This window comes from Castanea sativa, chromosome 12 (genome assembly GCF_040712315.1).
Source record: "Castanea sativa cultivar Marrone di Chiusa Pesio chromosome 12, ASM4071231v1".
NCBI classification, from domain to species: domain Eukaryota; kingdom Viridiplantae; phylum Streptophyta; class Magnoliopsida; order Fagales; family Fagaceae; genus Castanea; species Castanea sativa.
In genome coordinates this window covers 431,994-449,984 of record NC_134024.1, presented here as the reverse complement: position 1 = coordinate 449,984, position 17,991 = coordinate 431,994, and the positions used below count along the sequence as shown (strand labels likewise).

General features: G+C 34.2%; 3 protein-coding genes across 6 annotated transcripts; 2 read left to right on the top strand and 1 right to left on the bottom strand.

Annotated features, from left to right (window-relative positions):
• The first annotated feature begins 1,325 nt into the window (after positions 1 to 1,325).
• Positions 1,326 to 6,897, top strand: LOC142618788 (uncharacterized). The gene is made up of 13 exons (XM_075791809.1): positions 1,326 to 1,537; positions 1,624 to 1,708; positions 1,793 to 1,863; positions 2,302 to 2,416; positions 2,583 to 2,662; positions 3,653 to 3,737; positions 3,833 to 3,913; positions 4,651 to 4,745; positions 4,913 to 4,963; positions 5,203 to 5,283; positions 5,449 to 5,521; positions 5,616 to 5,693; positions 6,618 to 6,897. The coding sequence occupies exons 1-13, from the start codon at positions 1,419 to 1,421 to the stop codon at positions 6,654 to 6,656; spliced, it is 1,053 nt and encodes a 350-aa protein (XP_075647924.1). The 5' UTR covers positions 1,326 to 1,418; the 3' UTR covers positions 6,657 to 6,897.
• A 917-nt stretch (positions 6,898 to 7,814) lies between these two features.
• On the bottom strand, positions 7,815 to 10,058 carry LOC142620896 (cytochrome c-like). The gene is made up of 3 exons (XM_075794204.1): positions 9,740 to 10,058; positions 8,458 to 8,591; positions 7,815 to 8,175 (listed from the first exon to the last, which is right to left on the bottom strand). Exons 1-3 carry the CDS (start codon positions 9,849 to 9,851, stop codon positions 8,080 to 8,082), a joined length of 342 nt encoding a protein of 113 aa, XP_075650319.1. The 5' UTR covers positions 9,852 to 10,058; the 3' UTR covers positions 7,815 to 8,079.
• Positions 10,059 to 12,549: 2,491 nt separating this feature from the next.
• Positions 12,550 to 17,784, top strand: LOC142618911 (uncharacterized). 4 transcript variants are annotated; one of them, XR_012841393.1, is made up of 3 exons: positions 12,550 to 14,240; positions 16,537 to 16,646; positions 17,459 to 17,784. XR_012841393.1 is itself a non-coding variant. In XM_075791968.1 (2 exons), exon 1 carries the CDS (start codon positions 12,616 to 12,618, stop codon positions 14,233 to 14,235), a length of 1,620 nt encoding a protein of 539 aa, XP_075648083.1. In that variant the 5' UTR covers positions 12,550 to 12,615; the 3' UTR covers positions 14,236 to 14,240; positions 17,459 to 17,784. The 4 variants fall into 4 exon arrangements, 1 of the variants encoding a protein (XP_075648083.1); XR_012841392.1 differs by having other exon boundaries at positions 14,940 to 16,646; XR_012841391.1 differs by having other exon boundaries at positions 12,550 to 16,646.
• The last annotated feature ends 207 nt before the right edge of the window (positions 17,785 to 17,991 follow it).

The window sequence follows — 17,991 nt, the reverse complement described above, 5'->3', positions numbered from 1 at the left end:
GCTGATGACCGCATTGGTTCAACGTTAGTACTGAAGAGATGCCATCGACCACCATGCAGGGTTGACCCAAGCGTTTTGGAGGCCTAAGGCGAAATCTTCAAATGGAGTCTTTATGTTATCACTTAAATAATATTTAACTAGCATTTTGTATAATAATTTTTTTAAAATTCTTTTTTTTTTTACTTTTTAATATGATTTTTGTTTTTGAGAAAATGATGAAGTTATAACAAATTTTACTACAAACTAACTGGTATTGTAATGAATGTGATCAATGACATAAGGTTTACAAAAATACTAGAAATATTTTAAAATTTACAACATGAGAATTATAAAGATATATCACCAATTGCAAATATTCATTCAAAAATGCTTGTTGAAATTTACCTATCATATTCATTGTCACATCAAATTATAAAAATTATGGAGTCTATCACACACCCTTGGTGCAGTGATCACTCTATAAGTATAAGTTCTTGTGGTGTGTGGGGGGCAATGACCAATATTTAAATCTCTAGAAGAGAGTTTCGTACACATATATACTTATATTAGGCTAGAGTAGAATTTTTCATCTTGTATAAAAATAAATAAATAAATAAAAGTTATGTAGTAAAATTTATAGTATTTTTAACATTTTCTTATTTGAATTACTTGTGATTAGTAACACGTGTATTTGTAAAACCTATTTATCTAAATTTGTCTCTTCTCTATCTCTAGTATTACTTAATTCTATTTAAATTTATCTTATCTCTATCTCTAACATTACTTAATTCTTTAAGCCTTGTGAAAAAAGATGTAAACTAAAATATTTTAATATCTCCAAAAAAATATTTATATATAAAAAATAAAAAAAATAATTTGCCTCCAAATTTGGGGCCTTCTCTAGTAAGAGGGCCCTAGGCAATGGCCTAATTGGCCTAAGCCTAGGGTCGGCCCTGCTACCATGTCGAAAACCTTCTGCGAAGCCTTGAAGAGGGCAGATCGGTGCAATTAGACCGGTTTCAGTTGGTGCCCGTAGATAAACGGACAGGCCTACTCTAATGGTTTGTTTGGATGGAGGGGGAGGGAGGGGGAGTGGAGTAGAGTAGAGTAGAGTAGATTTAACATAAAATTAAGTAAGTATTTAATAGGAGTGGTTAACTTTTAGTGCTATGGGCCGAGCATGAAAGACAAGGCCTCTATTTTGGGCTTGGAGCCCATTAATCATTTAAAAAAAACAAAGATGGGCCGGTCATTTATATCAGAAATTGGATATATGTATTTTTAATTGTAATTTTAAAGAACCAAATCCAAATATATTACTATTAAAATAAAGACAAAAGAGAACTGAAAACTGAGAAGCACTTTGATCGATCGCTAGGAAAAAGCAAAAATTCCTTCGGATTTTGAAATTCCAATTCCAATCCATTTGCCTCAGGAAAATGGATTCCTCTAACCTCACCACGCTTTCCGAAGAAGAAACCTCAGGCTCAGAAGATCAACATCAACAACAACAACCTGGCTCTGCCTTTGCCTCCATTCCAATTCGCCCTCCAACTCCGTGAGTTCCCCTAACTCTCCAATTCACTGTTTTCGTGTTTTTTTTTTTTTTTTTCTCTCTCTAAATTTCAATGGTTTTTGCTGTAGGAGTTCGTTACAGAAATACGCACCGTTGGATTGGTCGGCTTATTTTGATCGTGAGGATGACATTCGTATCAAAGATACAGAAAATGTTAGTCTCAGTCTCAGCAATTGGTGCACTTTTTATTCTAATACAAAAAGCTTTATTTTTTGGTGTGTGTTTTTGTAATTTTAGGTATTTCATGTATATATGGCGGGAACAGAAGGCCCTGTGGTTTTTTGTTTACATGGAGGTGGCTATTCTGGGTATGTCATTGCTTTCATTTTAAATGTTAAAAGTTTGAGCTTTGATTGAATTAATTCATTTCTGAGTTGTGTAATGTGTGTGCTTCAGAATGATTGTTTGTTTTGCCATTCATAGGAAAAAAAAAAAGTTTGAATATGTGTTTTTGTGTGATAAAAAAAATTGGGTTTTGATTTTTTATGAAAAAAAATTTGATCTTGAGGATTTTATGAATTTATGTTTTTTTTTTCTGCGTTCTTAAAGTGCATGTTGTTTAATACACTCACGCGCGCGTGTGTGCTTGTGTATATACAGTGGGTTTTGAATCTATGATCTTGTCGTCTACCTTACTGTTATAAGGGAAGGAGTTGTCATTTGAGTTGGAGATCATTGGCTATATGTAATGTTAGCTAAACTATGGCAATGTGATTTGATTACATTTCATGTTGTACTTTCGCCAGGCTTTCATTTGCGTTGGCAACGAGTATAATCAAGGAGAAAGCTCGGGTAGTGGCAATGGATATGAGAGGACATGGGAAGTCATCAGCAGAAAATGAACTCGACCTTTCTATTGAGGTGTAAATATAAACAGCAGAAAATGTATTCCGCTGGTCACGTAATTTAGGCCTTTTTTTGCCCCCTTTTAAATATATATATATATATATATATATATATATATATATATATATATATATTTTTGTCATAGTCTACTCATGAAAATCGGTACTTTTCATATTTGCAGACTATGTGCGATGATGTTGTGGCTGTGGTGAAAGAAATGTATGGAGATTCACCCCCTGCAATTGTACTTGTTGGCCACAGGTTGAGCTCCTTCCATCTAATGTTCTTGTATTTTATAGTTCTCTTGGTTAGCAGAAATCCTTTTAGAAAGGAGAGGGGGTGGGGGGGATGTTTACATACATGGGTACATTGATGAAGTGACAATTTAGTTACAAGTCAAAAGTGTTCAATGCCTTTGGTCTGATTGCTTTTTCTTCAGTAAGATGTATTAGTATTTTCCTAATAGTATAAAGTTAAAATTTTAGTTTTGTATAAGCAATTAATCCATATAAAGTATATGGACACATACAAGAAAAGATAGGGAGAGGGTGTTATGTACAATTTCATGTAATAGTGATAGCTTGGTGATGTCATTTCATGTTCTTAGGAATAAAATGGAATCATGTTTTAGTGATAGTTTTGTGTAGAGGGTTAGTTCAGAGAAGGGGGTAATTAGTCTTTTTAGAGAGGGGGAAAAAAGGGAAATTTTAAAATTTTCAGGGGTTGGGTAAGGAGGTGTTAAATAAATGTTTATTAAATACTAAAATATGGTGGAATGAAGAGTAATTGAACTATGTAAATTGGTAAAGAGATATTATTACAGGATGGATGTTTTGGTGTTGATAGAAGGTTTTCCAACAAGTTTTATTGAATAAAGCATAAGGGAGGGTTTGTAAGGTTTTGTTGGAGATAGGAGATTTATGGAACAATTCAATTGATGGGTTACAATTTTTATTTTTGGATCAGTAGTATTACAATCTTTATTGGTTGCTTGCAGAATATGAATTTGCATAATTTGCTTAGCTTTTATATGCTGTCATTTTAATAGTGAATGTAGACTTTTACATTTCTCTTAAGATTACCCTTCGGAGAGTGGAGAGTATTTGTGACGCTTATGTACTCTTATTTTGCTTTGTTTTCATTAACAAAACTTAAAAATCTTAGTTAATTCTTCTGTTTGATTACACTTTACTTCCTTTGCTACATTAACTAATTATTATCATTGATCTGACTAACTTAACCATTATACAGCATGGGAGGCTCAGTCGCCGTGCATGTTGCTGCAAAGAAATCATTGCCGAGCTTGGCTGGACTTATTGTTGTGGATGTTGTGGAGGTTGCTTTCTACAATATGACCTTGTCGCCGCTGCCTGTGATTATTTTCTTATCAGTGGCACATTGAAGCTATGTTGACAATCACAAAATTTTCAGGGAACAGCTATGGCTTCATTGATTCATATGCAGAAAATCTTATCAAGCCGGATGCAGCATTTTTCAAGCATTGAAAAAGCGGTACCTCTTGTCTAGTTTTTTATGTTACTTTTCTTGTCTTTTCTTTTTCTTTTTGGGTAAGTGAGTTTTGACCCCAAGGGAAGGGGAAATGGAAATTTAAACTGGTGATTTCCGCTTCATGATGCCTGGTCCGTAGCCAATTGTGGTACCCCTTGGGGTTAGTATTCTATGTTACTTGGTTTATGGTGGAGACTGTGTGTAGCTGTAGAAGTTTAATCCACAAGCCATAATTTTTTCTTTATGGGTTTATCCCTTGAAAGTCAAACAATAATTTTTGACATCTTTTTTAGCTGTGGTCTATACATTAGAAAATTTTGCACCTAAATTCATAGTCTGTTATGCACTTATATCTCAGACTGTACGAGCATGGTGCAAGAGAAATCATATCTTTGCTTGTTCATTGTTGCTTTGCTTGTCTTTGACAAATGACAGGTGGGGCAAAGCAGGCGAGAGGATATCTTAGCTTTGTAAATTAAATTTTACTTATTAATTTAAAAAAAAAAATCAAAAAATTGAATCTGGAGGATGAACAAATCAAGTCTTGAACTACTTTTTCTAGAAATTGTATGTAGAAATCTTAGATTGGTGATGCCCTAATCTGACGCCTCATGGGCCAACATTATTTTTCACACAATGTTGGAGTAGCAGTTTCTAAGTTGAAGTGATATTTTTTTGTGTTAGCCTATTTTCACTGCTGAAGTATGGCAGTCATAATGAATTGAAAGATTTGTTTGTAGATTGAATGGAGCATAAAAGGAGGCTCTTTGAGAAACGTGGATTCAGCCCGTGTATCCATCCCTGCTACATTGAAGTATGATGATTCAAAGAAATGGTAAATGCTTCTGTAATGTAACTATACATTTTATGTTGTGAATATTTTCAAGTATCCTGGATTCCACAATTTTATCCATTTACATGACCAGTTGGGCCTATCATGGTTTAGTCAGCGTAGACTGTGGTGCAGCACCTAACAGGCATTGTTCTAATTTTGTGCTGCAGTTATACTCACCGAGCTCGTCTTGTAGAGACAGAACAATATTGGAGGGGCTGGTATGATTATTATTAGTATTTTATAACATACCTAGTGATCATGCCTAATTCGGTGCTTGTGGTTATTAGATTTGATACCTAATTTTTCAGTGTGTATATGAGATGGATTGTCTCATTTTGCATTCTTGGATACTGTGGTTTAACTGTCCTAATGCTACATCCATGCATGTAACAATGGTAGCTTTTGTTACGTAAGGCATTTTCACATCAATTCAACTACTGAAATTATTTACATACAGGTATGAAGGCCTTTCAGAAAAATATCTGTCATGTACTGCCCCAAAGTTATTGCTGTTAGCTGGAACAGACAGACTGGACAGGTTCTTTCCGCTAAACTAGCCTTATATAAGCTATTGAAGTTTAACAAGATCATCAGTATTTTATCTCAGTTATTGTACCGTTTTAACAACTTTCTGGCTGGTCTCATAAAATTGAAATTGGTCTGGTTGATTTTCTAAGGAATTCTTTGTATTGTTTTGTGACAGAGCTCTCACAATTGGTCAAATGCAAGGCAAGTTTCAAATGGTGGTTGTTAGACATACTGGGCATGCAATACAGGTCCATATTAGTTATTTTTTCATGGTGCATTTCTTTTTGTTTTTCTCTCTTTTTTCTGAAAGTTGTTTAACTTTTATTTTGCACATTGTTGCAGGAAGATGTACCTGAAGAATTTGCTACTCTGGTACTGAATTTTATCTCTCGCAACCGTATAGGACCTCATGGAGTTGAGGTTGGTATCCATATTCTGTTCCTTAATATGATATCTAGGAAAGGGATTCTGGTATTCTGTAGGAATTAGTTTTTTTGTTTAATTTCCTCAAAACCTGAGTTGTGCATTCCACCTTAGAGATCATTGACTTTAAGGTTTCATGTGTAGAAGCACCAATGAGCCTACCTCCTCCACCTAAAAGTTCTTGGTGGAGGGTGAGGTTGTGGGTTCAAGAGTCATTGGGTGTGTGTGTAACTTGCCAATAATAATAATAAAAAGTTTCACGTGTAGAAGCAATGCTTGGTGTAATGCCATGGGGCTTGGCATGTCTATTTAAGGCTTCCAACTCCAAAGTTTTTGATTCTTGTGAGCCCCCACCCGGAGTGCCTCAGTGGAGAGTGCCTAGACTAACTGTAATCCCAAAAGTCTCTAGTTTGACTCTTAGCTAAGGCATTTCATGATATACCCCGATGCCTGCTCAGTGGAGGTGTGTAAGCATTCGGGGTTTTACTCCTCAGGGGTGTCCCACTGGCCCATACCTTGAGGGGTTGAAAAAAAAAAGAGTTGTTGGTTCTTGTGAGACACTTGCCTTATTTGTTGAGGGGCTTACCTTAGGCCTATTGTTACACTCCTGATTGTCATCTATAATCTATTCCATGCCTTGCTAGGAAATGTTTCCAACTTCTCATTATGCGCTCTGTATTTTTCCATACAAGTCCTTTTTTTGGCGCAAACTTGGCAAGAAATTACATAATGTGCTGGTGCAGCATTGTGCATGATCTGAAGATAGTATTCTACAATTCTATTTTGTCATCTAGGTTGTCTTTGGAATTAGATGTCTAACCTGGCACAGGAAATTAGGACAATGAACAATAATCTGTCAGTTTTAACTTATTAGTTATTCTTCAGTTTAGCACTCAAATCTTCTTTTTAAATGTTTTGCAGATACCAGGTCTCCGCCGGCCATTCCAACCTCAACCTTGAATCTGATGTTGGAAAATCAAATGATGACAACCTCCTCCACGATGAGCAACCTTTTCCATGACTTCGGCCTTTTCTCAGTTATTGCCCCTTTTTCTTTGTGGGTGTTTGAGGGGTAGGGGGTGTTTTCTTGGGGTGGAGGTTGTTAATGGAGAGTCAGAAATAATGATAAGCATACAATGTTGGTTGTTTATTTTCTGAGATTTGCCAAAGCTTTAGTATATATTTCCAGTTGTTTTCTTTACTAGAGGTTCTAGCTTAATTTGCAATCATAGCCTACAGCAAATCATTTCACAAAGGTCTGCTAATACAAGCATTATAATCTCCTTAAAAACTGAGAGGATCAAAGATTCAAATGGTATGATATTACCTTAATCAAAGCATTTAGATTCTACTCAACTCTCAAGTAGCAACCCAGTAGTATCTCGTTTGTGTAAATTTGTAATAACCCTTTAGCGAGATTAGACTCTCTTTTAAAAGGGTCTTTATAACTAGTGAATTAAGGATACATACATACAAATATATATATATATATATATATAATTAGACTCTTTTAAAAGGGTCTTTATAACTAGTGAATTAAGGATGCATGCAAAAAAAATATATACATGTCGATTATTCAGTTACCATGTGTGTGTTTTGCATGGTTGTGTAGACTCATTTTATTTAAAAAACGATAAATTATATATAAAAATCCAGATTAGTTTGCAACTTTTTAATTAGATTATCTAAAGTTCTAAACTTATGAAATCATTTCAATTTCAAGTTTTTGTTTCCTCCTACCATCTTTGTTATCATGGACAGTAAGAAAGCATAGAAAAACCATTGATAAAATTTTGTCTAAGGTTATCCATAAATTAATTTGACAACCATTGATCTGAGAGCTCGAAGAGAGAAAATTTTGTCTAAACCCATCCAAATAGAGTTAAAAAAAATTCCCCAAGAACGAGTTTTGCTCGCTCCAACCATATGACCCACTTCGCAGAATATATACACATAAGGCAAAGTTTCATCATCTAGAACGTAGGGCCTTTTTGGAAAAAGGGCATGATACCAAGAAGCACCCAACCACATGTTCATTCTTATCATCACTTTCAGTTCCAACATTTTCAGTTCAAGGGAAATGACATCAGAAACTAAATCCTTAAGCCCAGACGAACATTATCAAGAATCAAAATAAAATTATCATTAGCCCAACAGTCTATCGGGAAATATTCATGAAAAGCTAACTGAAATGAATGTTACGTTTGCCAATTACAGCAACCTCTTCCTTCGGACGCAATGACTAGGCAAAGCTCAACAAACAAACGAGCATTGCAGACCTAAATAGTCTAATTTATTGGTAAAAAATTGTGCTTTTATCCGCACTGTGTGAATCTCCAACAACTGCAAAATGGAATTGGGGAACTAAAAAGTCTGGGAGTATTTAAGATGCAGTAGACTGCTTCAAATATGAAATGAGGTCAGCCCGATCCTGTGGCTTCTTCAGCCCGGGGAATACCATCTTAGTCCCAGGAATGTACTGCACAAACAAAACAAAAAACAAAAGAATTAGGCCATGTTTGTTTTATCAAAGTTACAACAAAACACTTCAATGCATATACTCGCACCAAAAGAATTTATCACACACAAATGCATATACTTGCACCAATGAAAAACCGCTCTCTAAAACATACAAGGCGGTATTCCCAAAGTAGATAAACTATCTTCAGTTTACTCTCTCTATTGCATACACACACATGCAAGGTGATCATTGCATTTTCTAACATTATGCCAGTGTCTTTTATATTGAGTTGATTCATACCTTTTTGGGGTTCAGCAAGTAATCATACAATGTCTTTTCCTCCCAATTCACAGCCATGTTCTTGTTAGCAGCTGAATAGGAGTACCCAGGAGTTGTACCAGACTGCCTTCCGAACAAGCCATTCAGATTGGGACCTGAAAATTTAGAACAGTTTTTATACACAACTCCAAAACTTTCGAGAGAGTAGTGATCACAAAAGCTTTCAAAAAGAAGTTAGCACAAAAAATTCTAAAGCATATTTACAAAACTTATTAATAAACTAACAAGTGCATCTGCATGAAGTTATATCCATAAGGCACCTTACTTTTCTCAGAGCAATCATCTAAAGAAAGAAAAAGCCAAAGATAGTTTGTTTGTTGTACAATTTAAATCATTGCCCAACCTAGTAATGAAATCCTTGAAATAGCAAAATATTGTGAATTTTAGCAAAACTTGAAATTGGACATGAAATTTCTCATTAAACAACAAATCAAACAACAACCAAGGCAAACTTCTTAATTAAAAATCCAAATAATTTCATAATTCATTTCTAGCTATAAATGTGGAAAACAGTCCATATCTTTTAAAATTGGCATCTAAAGCTGACCCGCCAACAAGTAAATTTTGCAGGTAAGAATCACTCAAAGTCTAAAGTTTTACACACCCATAAAGTGACATATCCTTAAGTTATAACATAAAATATGTATAACAACAAAACACAATGAGTTTAATCATTAATCTCATGTCCAAAGATTGATAAACATCCCGCATCAACAGGCGAAAGTAGCCACCTTTAAGCTACCAATTTTTGTTGGGTATTCATAATTTACACAATAAACCTTTCTCATGTTACAAAAAATCAATCTTACTTTTTTTTTTTTTCTTTTCAAAATTATATTTTTAAGACTACTTAATAATTCCCATATCACTAAACAGCCTTCAAAAATAAATTCCAGCTCAAAAAACTGTTTCTATTCAGAGAATAACATTACAGAAATTTAAAAAAAAAAAAAATTTCTTCTTTTTTATTTTTTTCTTCAACTTTCTAAGCAGCCAAACAGATCACTCGGATCAAAACCAGTCAGATCTAAGCAAATTTCATTTCAACAACATCCTCATAATTAAAAAAAAAAAAAAAAAAACAGTTCATTCAACCCAAACAGATCTCAACAGATCAAAAACCACACAACAAAAATCCAATATACATGAGCTAAAGTCACAAACTTTGAATTTCAATTTATCACTCAGATCCAAACACGCCACAACCAAATCGAATGTATAAAATAAATAAACAAAAAAATACCTTGCTTGTGACCAGCGCCTTTGTCAACGGTGTGGCACTGAGCGCACTTGGTTTTGAAGATCTTCTCTCCGACCTTTGGATCGCCAGGTGGAGCTTCAGAAAACGATGCCATTTCTCTCTCTCTCTCTCTCTCTTTTCGGTTCTTCTACTGGAAGCCAAGAAAGTTGAAGTGAAAAGGAAAGGTTTTTAAGAGAAAGGCTTTAAAAGAGAGAGAAAGAGAGAGAGAGTTGCTGAAATTTCTAGGAAGAGAAGAATATTCGAGAAGAGGTGGCTGAGAAAAAGAGCGTGGTGTGCCACAGGCCATGCGATTATTGCCTTTTTTTTATACGTATCAAATTTGACAAGAAGTATTTCTAAGCCCTAGCTTTTTTGTCATACACGTGGCGTGGCGGGTTTATATGAGAAATGATATGTCCACAATATTTTTACAACAAATTTTAAGTGGCAGGATGTTACTGGTTGTTATTGTTGGGGCAAAAAAGTAATCTTAGTGTTAGGTTCAAATTTGAACTAATAACAACTAACCACCTATGATTTGTTGTAAAAATATTGTGGACGTAGCACCTCTCGGGTTTATATTACTCCGGCTCGAGCAGTTTTTGCGTAATTGTCTTATGTGGCAAACTGTGATTAATTGTTTAATATTATTATATAAACTAGTTAATTTTTTTTATTATTTACTATAAATTTTGTAGGACAATTATGACAAAGTGTTCATTTACTAGTATTATTGGTAGAAAATTATATGCATTTAGTAGTATTATTATTAGTCAAAATTTCCTTTCAATTTTGTTACGCGTGACTTTTTTGAACGTGCCATTCCTTTTTTTTTTTTTTTTTTGTTATTTTTTATAGTCTCGAGTCAATGAATGGTTTCTTTGTTTGGCTTCTAGCCTTTTTTTAGTGATTGATATTACCAAAAAATGGCTTCACCAATTCGGAGCTTTGCTAAACTCGTGGCACTCATGGCAATTAAATGTTCATAAAAAAGAAGAAGATGGATAATGAATTGTTTTATACGATTGAATGAAAAATTTAGTGTGTTTTAGGCATTATAACAAAAAAGATGACCACCACATACCCTTGGTGCGATTCACTCTATAAGTATAAGTGCTTATGGGGTGTGGGGTGTGGGGGGGGCAAGGACCGGGGTTCAAGTCTTCAAGAGGGATTCACACACATATACACTTAAATTAGGCTAGAGTAGAATTCTATCTTGTATATATATAAAAAAAAAAGATGTTTTAAGAATTTTAAAGTTAACATTTGGAATTTTCAGGAGTTCAAAAAAAAAAAAAAAACCTATTTCAATGTCCAAATATTTTAAAACCACCATAAAAAAAGTTAGAGTTTTTTTTTCAATTAAAATTTTGCAACATTTTCTTTTTACAATCATGTCTTTGTTTTTTGTTTTGTTTTTTTTAACTTTTACAATAATGCTCAACACGCACATGGTGACTTCTATTATAAAACAAACACGATCAATAAAATGATCATATTAAGAAAGAAAATATTTTATCAAGAATTTTATAGTATAAATTGCTAAATTATTGATTGTCTCAAAAACTTAAATTATTGAGATAGGGTAAATTTAATTATTTAATCACACAATTCTAACACAAATAACAAATAAAGACGAGTTCAAACAGTGGCGGCTTTATAAATTTTTTTTAGGGTGGTCATTAACAAAATTTAATAAAGAGATAACTTGAATATATCAATATCACTAAAAAAAAACATGCAAATACATGAAATATTACAAATTTTTGTATCAACAAAGAGAATAAGAAAAAAATAGACTAATAAAAGATAAGGTGCAAATTGAAAATACTGATATAAGAATAATAAAGTGACCACAATAATTTGATAATAAATCTTATGCAAAAAAATTGTTAGCCTATTATTGGTGGGTAAAACATGTCAATATTGAACTTGAATTAGAATTAGTAATAGCTTACCACATAAGATTTATTGTGAAAATGTTGTGGATGTATCATTACTTTTATATTTATTCAACTCAAATTCTTATGACTCTCAAGTAAAAATGTTCAACATTTTTATTAGGGTGGTCAAAATAGGTTAATTTAGTAAATAATATGTTTTTTTTTAAGTGTATATATATATATATATATATATATATATACACACACACACAATATTTTTCAAGTCAAGATGGTCCCAGAACATATTAATTTAAAATAATTATTTATATAAGTAGAGCCACCAGTGAGTTCAAACCTTTGCTCCTCGCCTCTAGTATAATAACTAGCAAATGTTTTTTATTATTAGATTATAAGTTTATAACTATTAAATTGTTTATAATTTTTTTACTAAATAAACACTTTATTTATAATAAGAAAAAAAAAACATATAAAATCAAGGAAATGCCTGTTACCATCTCTATATAAAGCTTTAGCTAACAATAATGCCAAGTTAAAGATGAGAACTGACCCACTCCAGTTCAAAAGAACAGCTCATTCAATTAAAAAGTGGCAGTTTTGAAAAGTTTTGGACATACTTAGCCAAAAGAAAACGATACATTATCAAAAAATTTGGCTATAACAAAATATCCTCCAAGACTGCTTTAATTCTCTACCAAACCATAATCCATAATTTAAAATTTTCCAAATAGCACCATGGCTTCACTTGCGCACACCATTTTATTGTGAAGAAGCCCATGAAATGTACTACAATTCCAACCCCATTTGTCCATACAGCCCATATAGAAAGTTCCACTAGCCCAACCCAAAAAAAAAAAAAAAAAATGTCAAAACTTTTCTCTATCAGCATGAACTCTCGCCGCTCAGCTAGCCTTTGTTCTGTGTGTGAGCTCAGTCAGTAATGTGTGCTCTGACTCTGAGACCGTAGAATCCACCATGGAAATCCCAAGCCTTTACAAGAAGCTCAGGTACTTCTCAAACTCTTGCTCTGTTTACTCTCTCTTCTCTCACTCCCCACACCCATTTCTCTCTCCTAAAACCCTCGTCTCACCCAATTCCTCTTCAGAAATTTTCTTCATTTCCAATCATTTTCATTTTCACACAAAACCCACTTCCAGTTCTCTATATCCACTCATTTCCTCATCTGGGTCATCCTTATTTTCCGCTATAACCTGCCCAATTCCTCAATCTTCACAAAATTTACAATTCTATAGCTGTAACAATAATGAGTATAGACATCAATTTTTGAATTTAGGTTTGGTTAAACCGTGTGTTAATAGATGCATTCGTTGGTTTTCGGTGTCTTCTAAGGATGTGTCATCAGGTTCAGCTGGGTTGAGTGAGATGAATTCTATTAAAAATGTTAAATTTGGAAAAATGGGTGTTGATGGGATTAGGCCAAAACCGACTCGAAAGCAAGTTTCGGAAATTATTGGCTTGGTTATGAGGGATGAAAATGATTTGGAGTCTAAGTTGGATTCTATGAATGTAACTTTATCTATTGATTCAATTACTGAGGTTTTTTGGGTTTTGAATTTCGAAAGAGTGTCCGCATTGCGTTTCTTTAATTGGATTAGAGGTTCAAGGCCGGATCTTTACTGCAATTCCGATATTTGTAGTATGGTTATTGATAATTGTGGTTGGTTAGATGACCACAAGGCCATGCTTTGTATTCTGAATGAGTTAAGGAAAAGAAATATTTGTCTCAACAAGAAGGCATTTGGGTTCTTACCTGTTTTGGTTTCAAACAAGGATTCAATTATGCACTCCGTAAGAAGAGTGGTAGAGGTGTTGAAGGAAGTTGGGGGGTCATGTCTGAACTCTGGGATTTACTCATTGATTGAGATGTTAGGCTCTTTGGGTTCCTTTGAAATGGCAGAATTTGTGATGGAAATAACAGAGAGGAAGGCAGTTTATTACAATGTTTTGGTTAGGGAGAAGTGTCGAAGATGCGATTTTGAAGGAGCTAGAGAAGTGCTTGATGAGATGAGGCTAAGGGGTTGTTGTGATCGAATTGTCAATGGTTACAATTATTTACTTAGTAGTTTATGCAAGAATGATAAAACTGTTGAAGCTAGTCAGGTACTGGAAGAAATACAAGAAAGGGATTGGCTTCCTGATGCATTAACCTTTGAGATATTTATTTGTTACTCATTTAGACTTGGAAAGCCCGATCTTGCTTTCCAGTTTCTTGACAGGATGGTGTCAAATGGTGTTGAACCTCGTCATAGCACACATGCTGCTTTTATCAAGGGTTATTTCAGTTTACTGAAATATGAGGAAGCATATAATTATGTGGTTGATTCAAGTGATAAGCATAGGTTCTCAAGCAATCTAAATTACAGCTTGCTTGCAAGCCTTCATCAGAAGAAAGGAAATGTGGTCATTGCACGAAATATTCTTTTGGAAATGATTAAAAAGGGTCTCAGACCAAACTTTGCGGTGTATATGAGGGTTTTGCGTCATCTAAATAATGCAGGCAGGGAAGACTTGGCCAGAGACTTAAAGAGCAGCTTCTCTAGTTTGCGTTTACAGCCAAGTTCAGAAACTGGATGAGTTCTGTAAGCTAACACATTAGAGCATTTCCAGTGGATTTTATTTCTCACTTTAACTGAACAGTAATGATGTTCTTCTCCTCTAAGTTTGTTTCACAAGCTTCAATTTTTTTAATTGAGTTATATTGAGGTTGAGGTTTCATTTTTGGTGATAACTATATACTGTTCTTTTGAGTTAAATGATTTTATTTTCAGGACACCTACACAAACTGAAAAAAAGACAAATTATCAATATGTTTCTGCATAGATATTGTAGCGGCAAGTTCTACCTTCAGAACACTATGTTGTTCAACCATACTGTTAATTGACTTCTCAATTACTATTACAAGTGATTGATATTATGAGACCTGGAGCTTGCTCATTTATTGTTGCTATTTATTTCAAATTTGATGCCTTTTGTTAAAATTTTAATATCATTGATTCTACTACCAATCTTTAGAAACACCACAACTGAGTGAGATATTCTTAGTGATATTATTATGCCACACCTTCACGATCAACTAGAAAAGACAAGGGGCAGAACTTCATGATTAAATTAATGCAATTTGCTCACTGAATTTATCATTTTAAGAAGATGTTTACTTCTTATGTCATAAGATTATGAATTATGCTGCATCTCTTTCAGAATTGGAGACATAAACAAGCTGCTAATAGTGTTCATGTCCTTGCACTTATGTATGTGTTTGTCTAATGGATTTCTCTTAGTTACTTGGACTCTGGGCTCCTGCTCATGGTGTATCCCTGAAATCCTGGGTGAGCATTATAAAACTAGTTCAATTGATGAAACTATCATCTGACTGTAAAAAGAAAAATATTCACAGGTATTTGTTATTAATTCTTGTCAAGGTTTCTGCATGACAGGGCAGCAACTATTGAGGAGAGCAAGGTAGGGTTCTGAGAGTAGGCTGAAGCATGAAACTCAGAATTTTTTTTTTTTTTTTGGGGGGGGGGGGGTACACAGTTTTTTTTAATACCACAATAGGAAAAGAATTTAAACACTGGGCTCTAAGTGATTACAAAAAAGGCTGAGGCTTTGGCAGCCCAGCTGGAAACCACTGCCAGTATGCCATCGTTTATAATCCTACAGCCAAAAGAAAAACCCTAATTCCTCCATGTGTCCATGTCTTCCAGTAGAACTGAGCAGAAGCAAGGTGCTGTTCTCATCTTTTCTGGTGCAGCCAATTTGTGTTTGCATTGAGTCAGCACTGTCTTGTTTGGATTCCTCTGGTCCATGCTTAGTGAATGGCTTCTCTTGCAGCTATCTATCTTATATGCTGGTGGATTTGTACCCATTTGGTGTGGCATCCTTTGAACATTAAGCTTCCATCTCTATCTTTTGCCATATATGCTATTCAACCTCTATTGTTCCCATCAATTGGTAGAAGGGTTTACCAGTCTGCTGGGATGTCTCCTGCTGCGACATTTTTTGGTACTGGCCCTACTGGGACCTTCTGTTCTTGTACATTGGTTGCCAGGCTGCATGGAATTCAGCTTGACTTGTTTGTATAAGCCTGAATGTTTGTCCAGGCCTTTTGTATGGTGGAGTAGACACTAGACAGCATCGTCCAACTTAAATATACTAGACACCTTTTGTAACCAATGTAGTATGGAAAAGGGTATTGTTTCTCCAAACTAGTATTACATCTGTGAGAATCCAAATTTGAGTATAACAGAAGTGACAGTTTAAGAGGGGGAGAGGACAGACAGCATCATCCAACTTAAATATACTAGACACCTTTTGTAACCAATGTAGTATGGAAAAGGGTATTGTTTCTCAGAACTAGTATTACATCTGTGAGAATCCAAATTTGAGTATGACAGAAGTGAAAGTTTAAGAGAGGTAGAGGACAGACATTGAATTATCATTATCTTATCATTGTCAAATAATTCTTGCCATCTTTGACTCATGAGTGTAGCCCAAAAGTTGAACCATATAATTCATGTGTTTCTTATGCAATGCTTTTTTTCCCCTTAAGATCATTATATTGCTTCAAAGGTAGCATTTCTAGCAATTTGGAGATCCTATGGCTAATGGACACCCTGGAATTAACCATCTTTCAAATTAAAAGTCACCTCCAGGTTTTAATATTCATTTTACAGCTATGGGTGTTTCTTGAGTATTAGTTCTCATTTGCCAAGGTTTTTGAATCAAAGTTCTTCCTTATACCAGAAACATCCTACTTCCATGTGTATTCTAGAATCCACAAATCTGCTATATGGTTTATAACTAAGTAATTTGTTATTAAACAAAACTGTAAAAGCCCTGCTACTAAAGAGTACTTGGTTGTTGTTTTGTGCTCAGTTCATATCCTTAACCTAATCAATTAGGCCAAGGGGAGAATGGTGATGGAGGCTAAGGGAATTGTTGAAGCATAAGCAATGGTAAAGTTGCATTAAACCTTGCCAATAAAGGTAATAATAGAAGTGGACTTAGGTATTCGTATGTTTTGAATAGATAATGTGTAAAATTCCGTTGGTGCTTAGGCCTAGCAAGTTAGTCTATTTTCAATAACTAAATTCTAATGCTTTACACCAAGCTGCAACTTTGTACAAGTAAATTCCCTTTGTCAATCAATTTTTCACAATCGTTATTAAAGCAATGATTGACTCATTGCATTGTGAATTTGTAGATACAATCAAGTCCATCCCCCTTATAGAATGCTAAGTGTTGCTTGCTAGTCTCAGCTCTATGTTAATTTGTTAATTTGTCTGTATGTTTTGGGTTTACATAAAGTGCATAAGTTTTAATTGTTGCTGTTGAAGGATTTTTTAACATATATAGAATATAGTCATTTTTTAAATTTCCTGATACACAATTCTTGTGGGCAAGGTGGTGTATCTGGGGTTTACTCGACAGGATTGGGTACACGAAGTGGCCCGCCTTGAAGAGGTTCCTTGTCATAAAAAAAAAAGTCACTTTTTAAATTAGTTGAGCTATTTTGGATTCTGATTCATATGTTGTTTCTTTTTTTTTCCCCATCTTCTCTTCTAATATTCTGTATTGTTTTAGCTGTTTCATATATATCTGACAGGCACAAAAAGGCAGGCATTTTTTTAATTTATTTTTTATTTTTAAATTCTGGCTATCCTGCTCCCTCTAATGCTTAATTGCAATTTCCTGTGATATCTCCCATACTAAGTCGTGCTCTTTATCATTTCTCTTTAAGATAAATTCGTTAAAACCAGATTGTTTGAAATGCCTCAATAAGGATTTTTTCTTACAGGGAGAATGGGATCCTGATCATGAAACTCTGTTGGCATTGTCTACTGATGATGGAAGGTTGATAGTTTGGGATCTCAATGGGAATTTTACATTAGATATAGATGCTAAGAATGTGCTCACTTTTCTTTTGTTTCGTAAAACTTAATATTGGCACCCTAATTTCTCTTCACATTAATTTGTATATATCTTTATGCAAAATTTGGCTACCAAGAAGATTAAGGAAAATAGGAAAAGCATTGGAAATTTTTGATTTTTACAAATTGTAAGAATCTGCTCCTTATTTTTGGTAGAACTTTCTATTGAACATGCGATTGATGTGTGCATAAATCTCGGTTGTTCTTTATCATGGGAATTTAATTGAATCTCGTGTTTGGCTTATTGACGATTTAGACTTGCTTTTCTATGTTTGAATTATGATTAGTGAACATGGAACCATGCATTGGGAAGATTCACAAACAAGTTTTGCATTTCAATATAAGATTTTTCTTGCTATTTTTAATCTGTTCTTTCAACAATGAGATGGTTCATATTATA

What these genes read in the sequence shown, in the direction of transcription:
- LOC142620896 (XM_075794204.1), bottom strand. Translation starts at nt 9,851, where the DNA reads ATGGCATCGTTTTCTGAAGCTCCACCTGGCGATCCAAAGGTCGGAGAG. An exon ending in AGGCGCTGGTCACAAGCAAG is followed by an intron (nt 8,592 to 9,739) that starts GTATTTTTTTGT and finishes CTAAATTTTCAG; the next exon opens with GTCCCAATCTGAATGGCTTG. An exon ending in ACTTGCTGAACCCCAAAAAG is followed by an intron (nt 8,176 to 8,457) that starts GTATGAATCAAC and finishes TTGTTTGTGCAG; the next exon opens with TACATTCCTGGGACTAAGAT.
- LOC142618788 (XM_075791809.1), top strand. Translation starts at nt 1,419, where the DNA reads ATGGATTCCTCTAACCTCACCACGCTTTCCGAAGAAGAAACCTCAGGC. An exon ending in ATTGTACTTGTTGGCCACAG is followed by an intron (nt 2,663 to 3,652) that starts GTTGAGCTCCTT and finishes ACCATTATACAG; the next exon opens with CATGGGAGGCTCAGTCGCCG. An exon ending in TTGTTGTGGATGTTGTGGAG is followed by an intron (nt 3,738 to 3,832) that starts GTTGCTTTCTAC and finishes CAAAATTTTCAG; the next exon opens with GGAACAGCTATGGCTTCATT.
- LOC142618911 (XM_075791968.1), top strand. Translation starts at nt 12,616, where the DNA reads ATGGAAATCCCAAGCCTTTACAAGAAGCTCAGGTACTTCTCAAACTCT.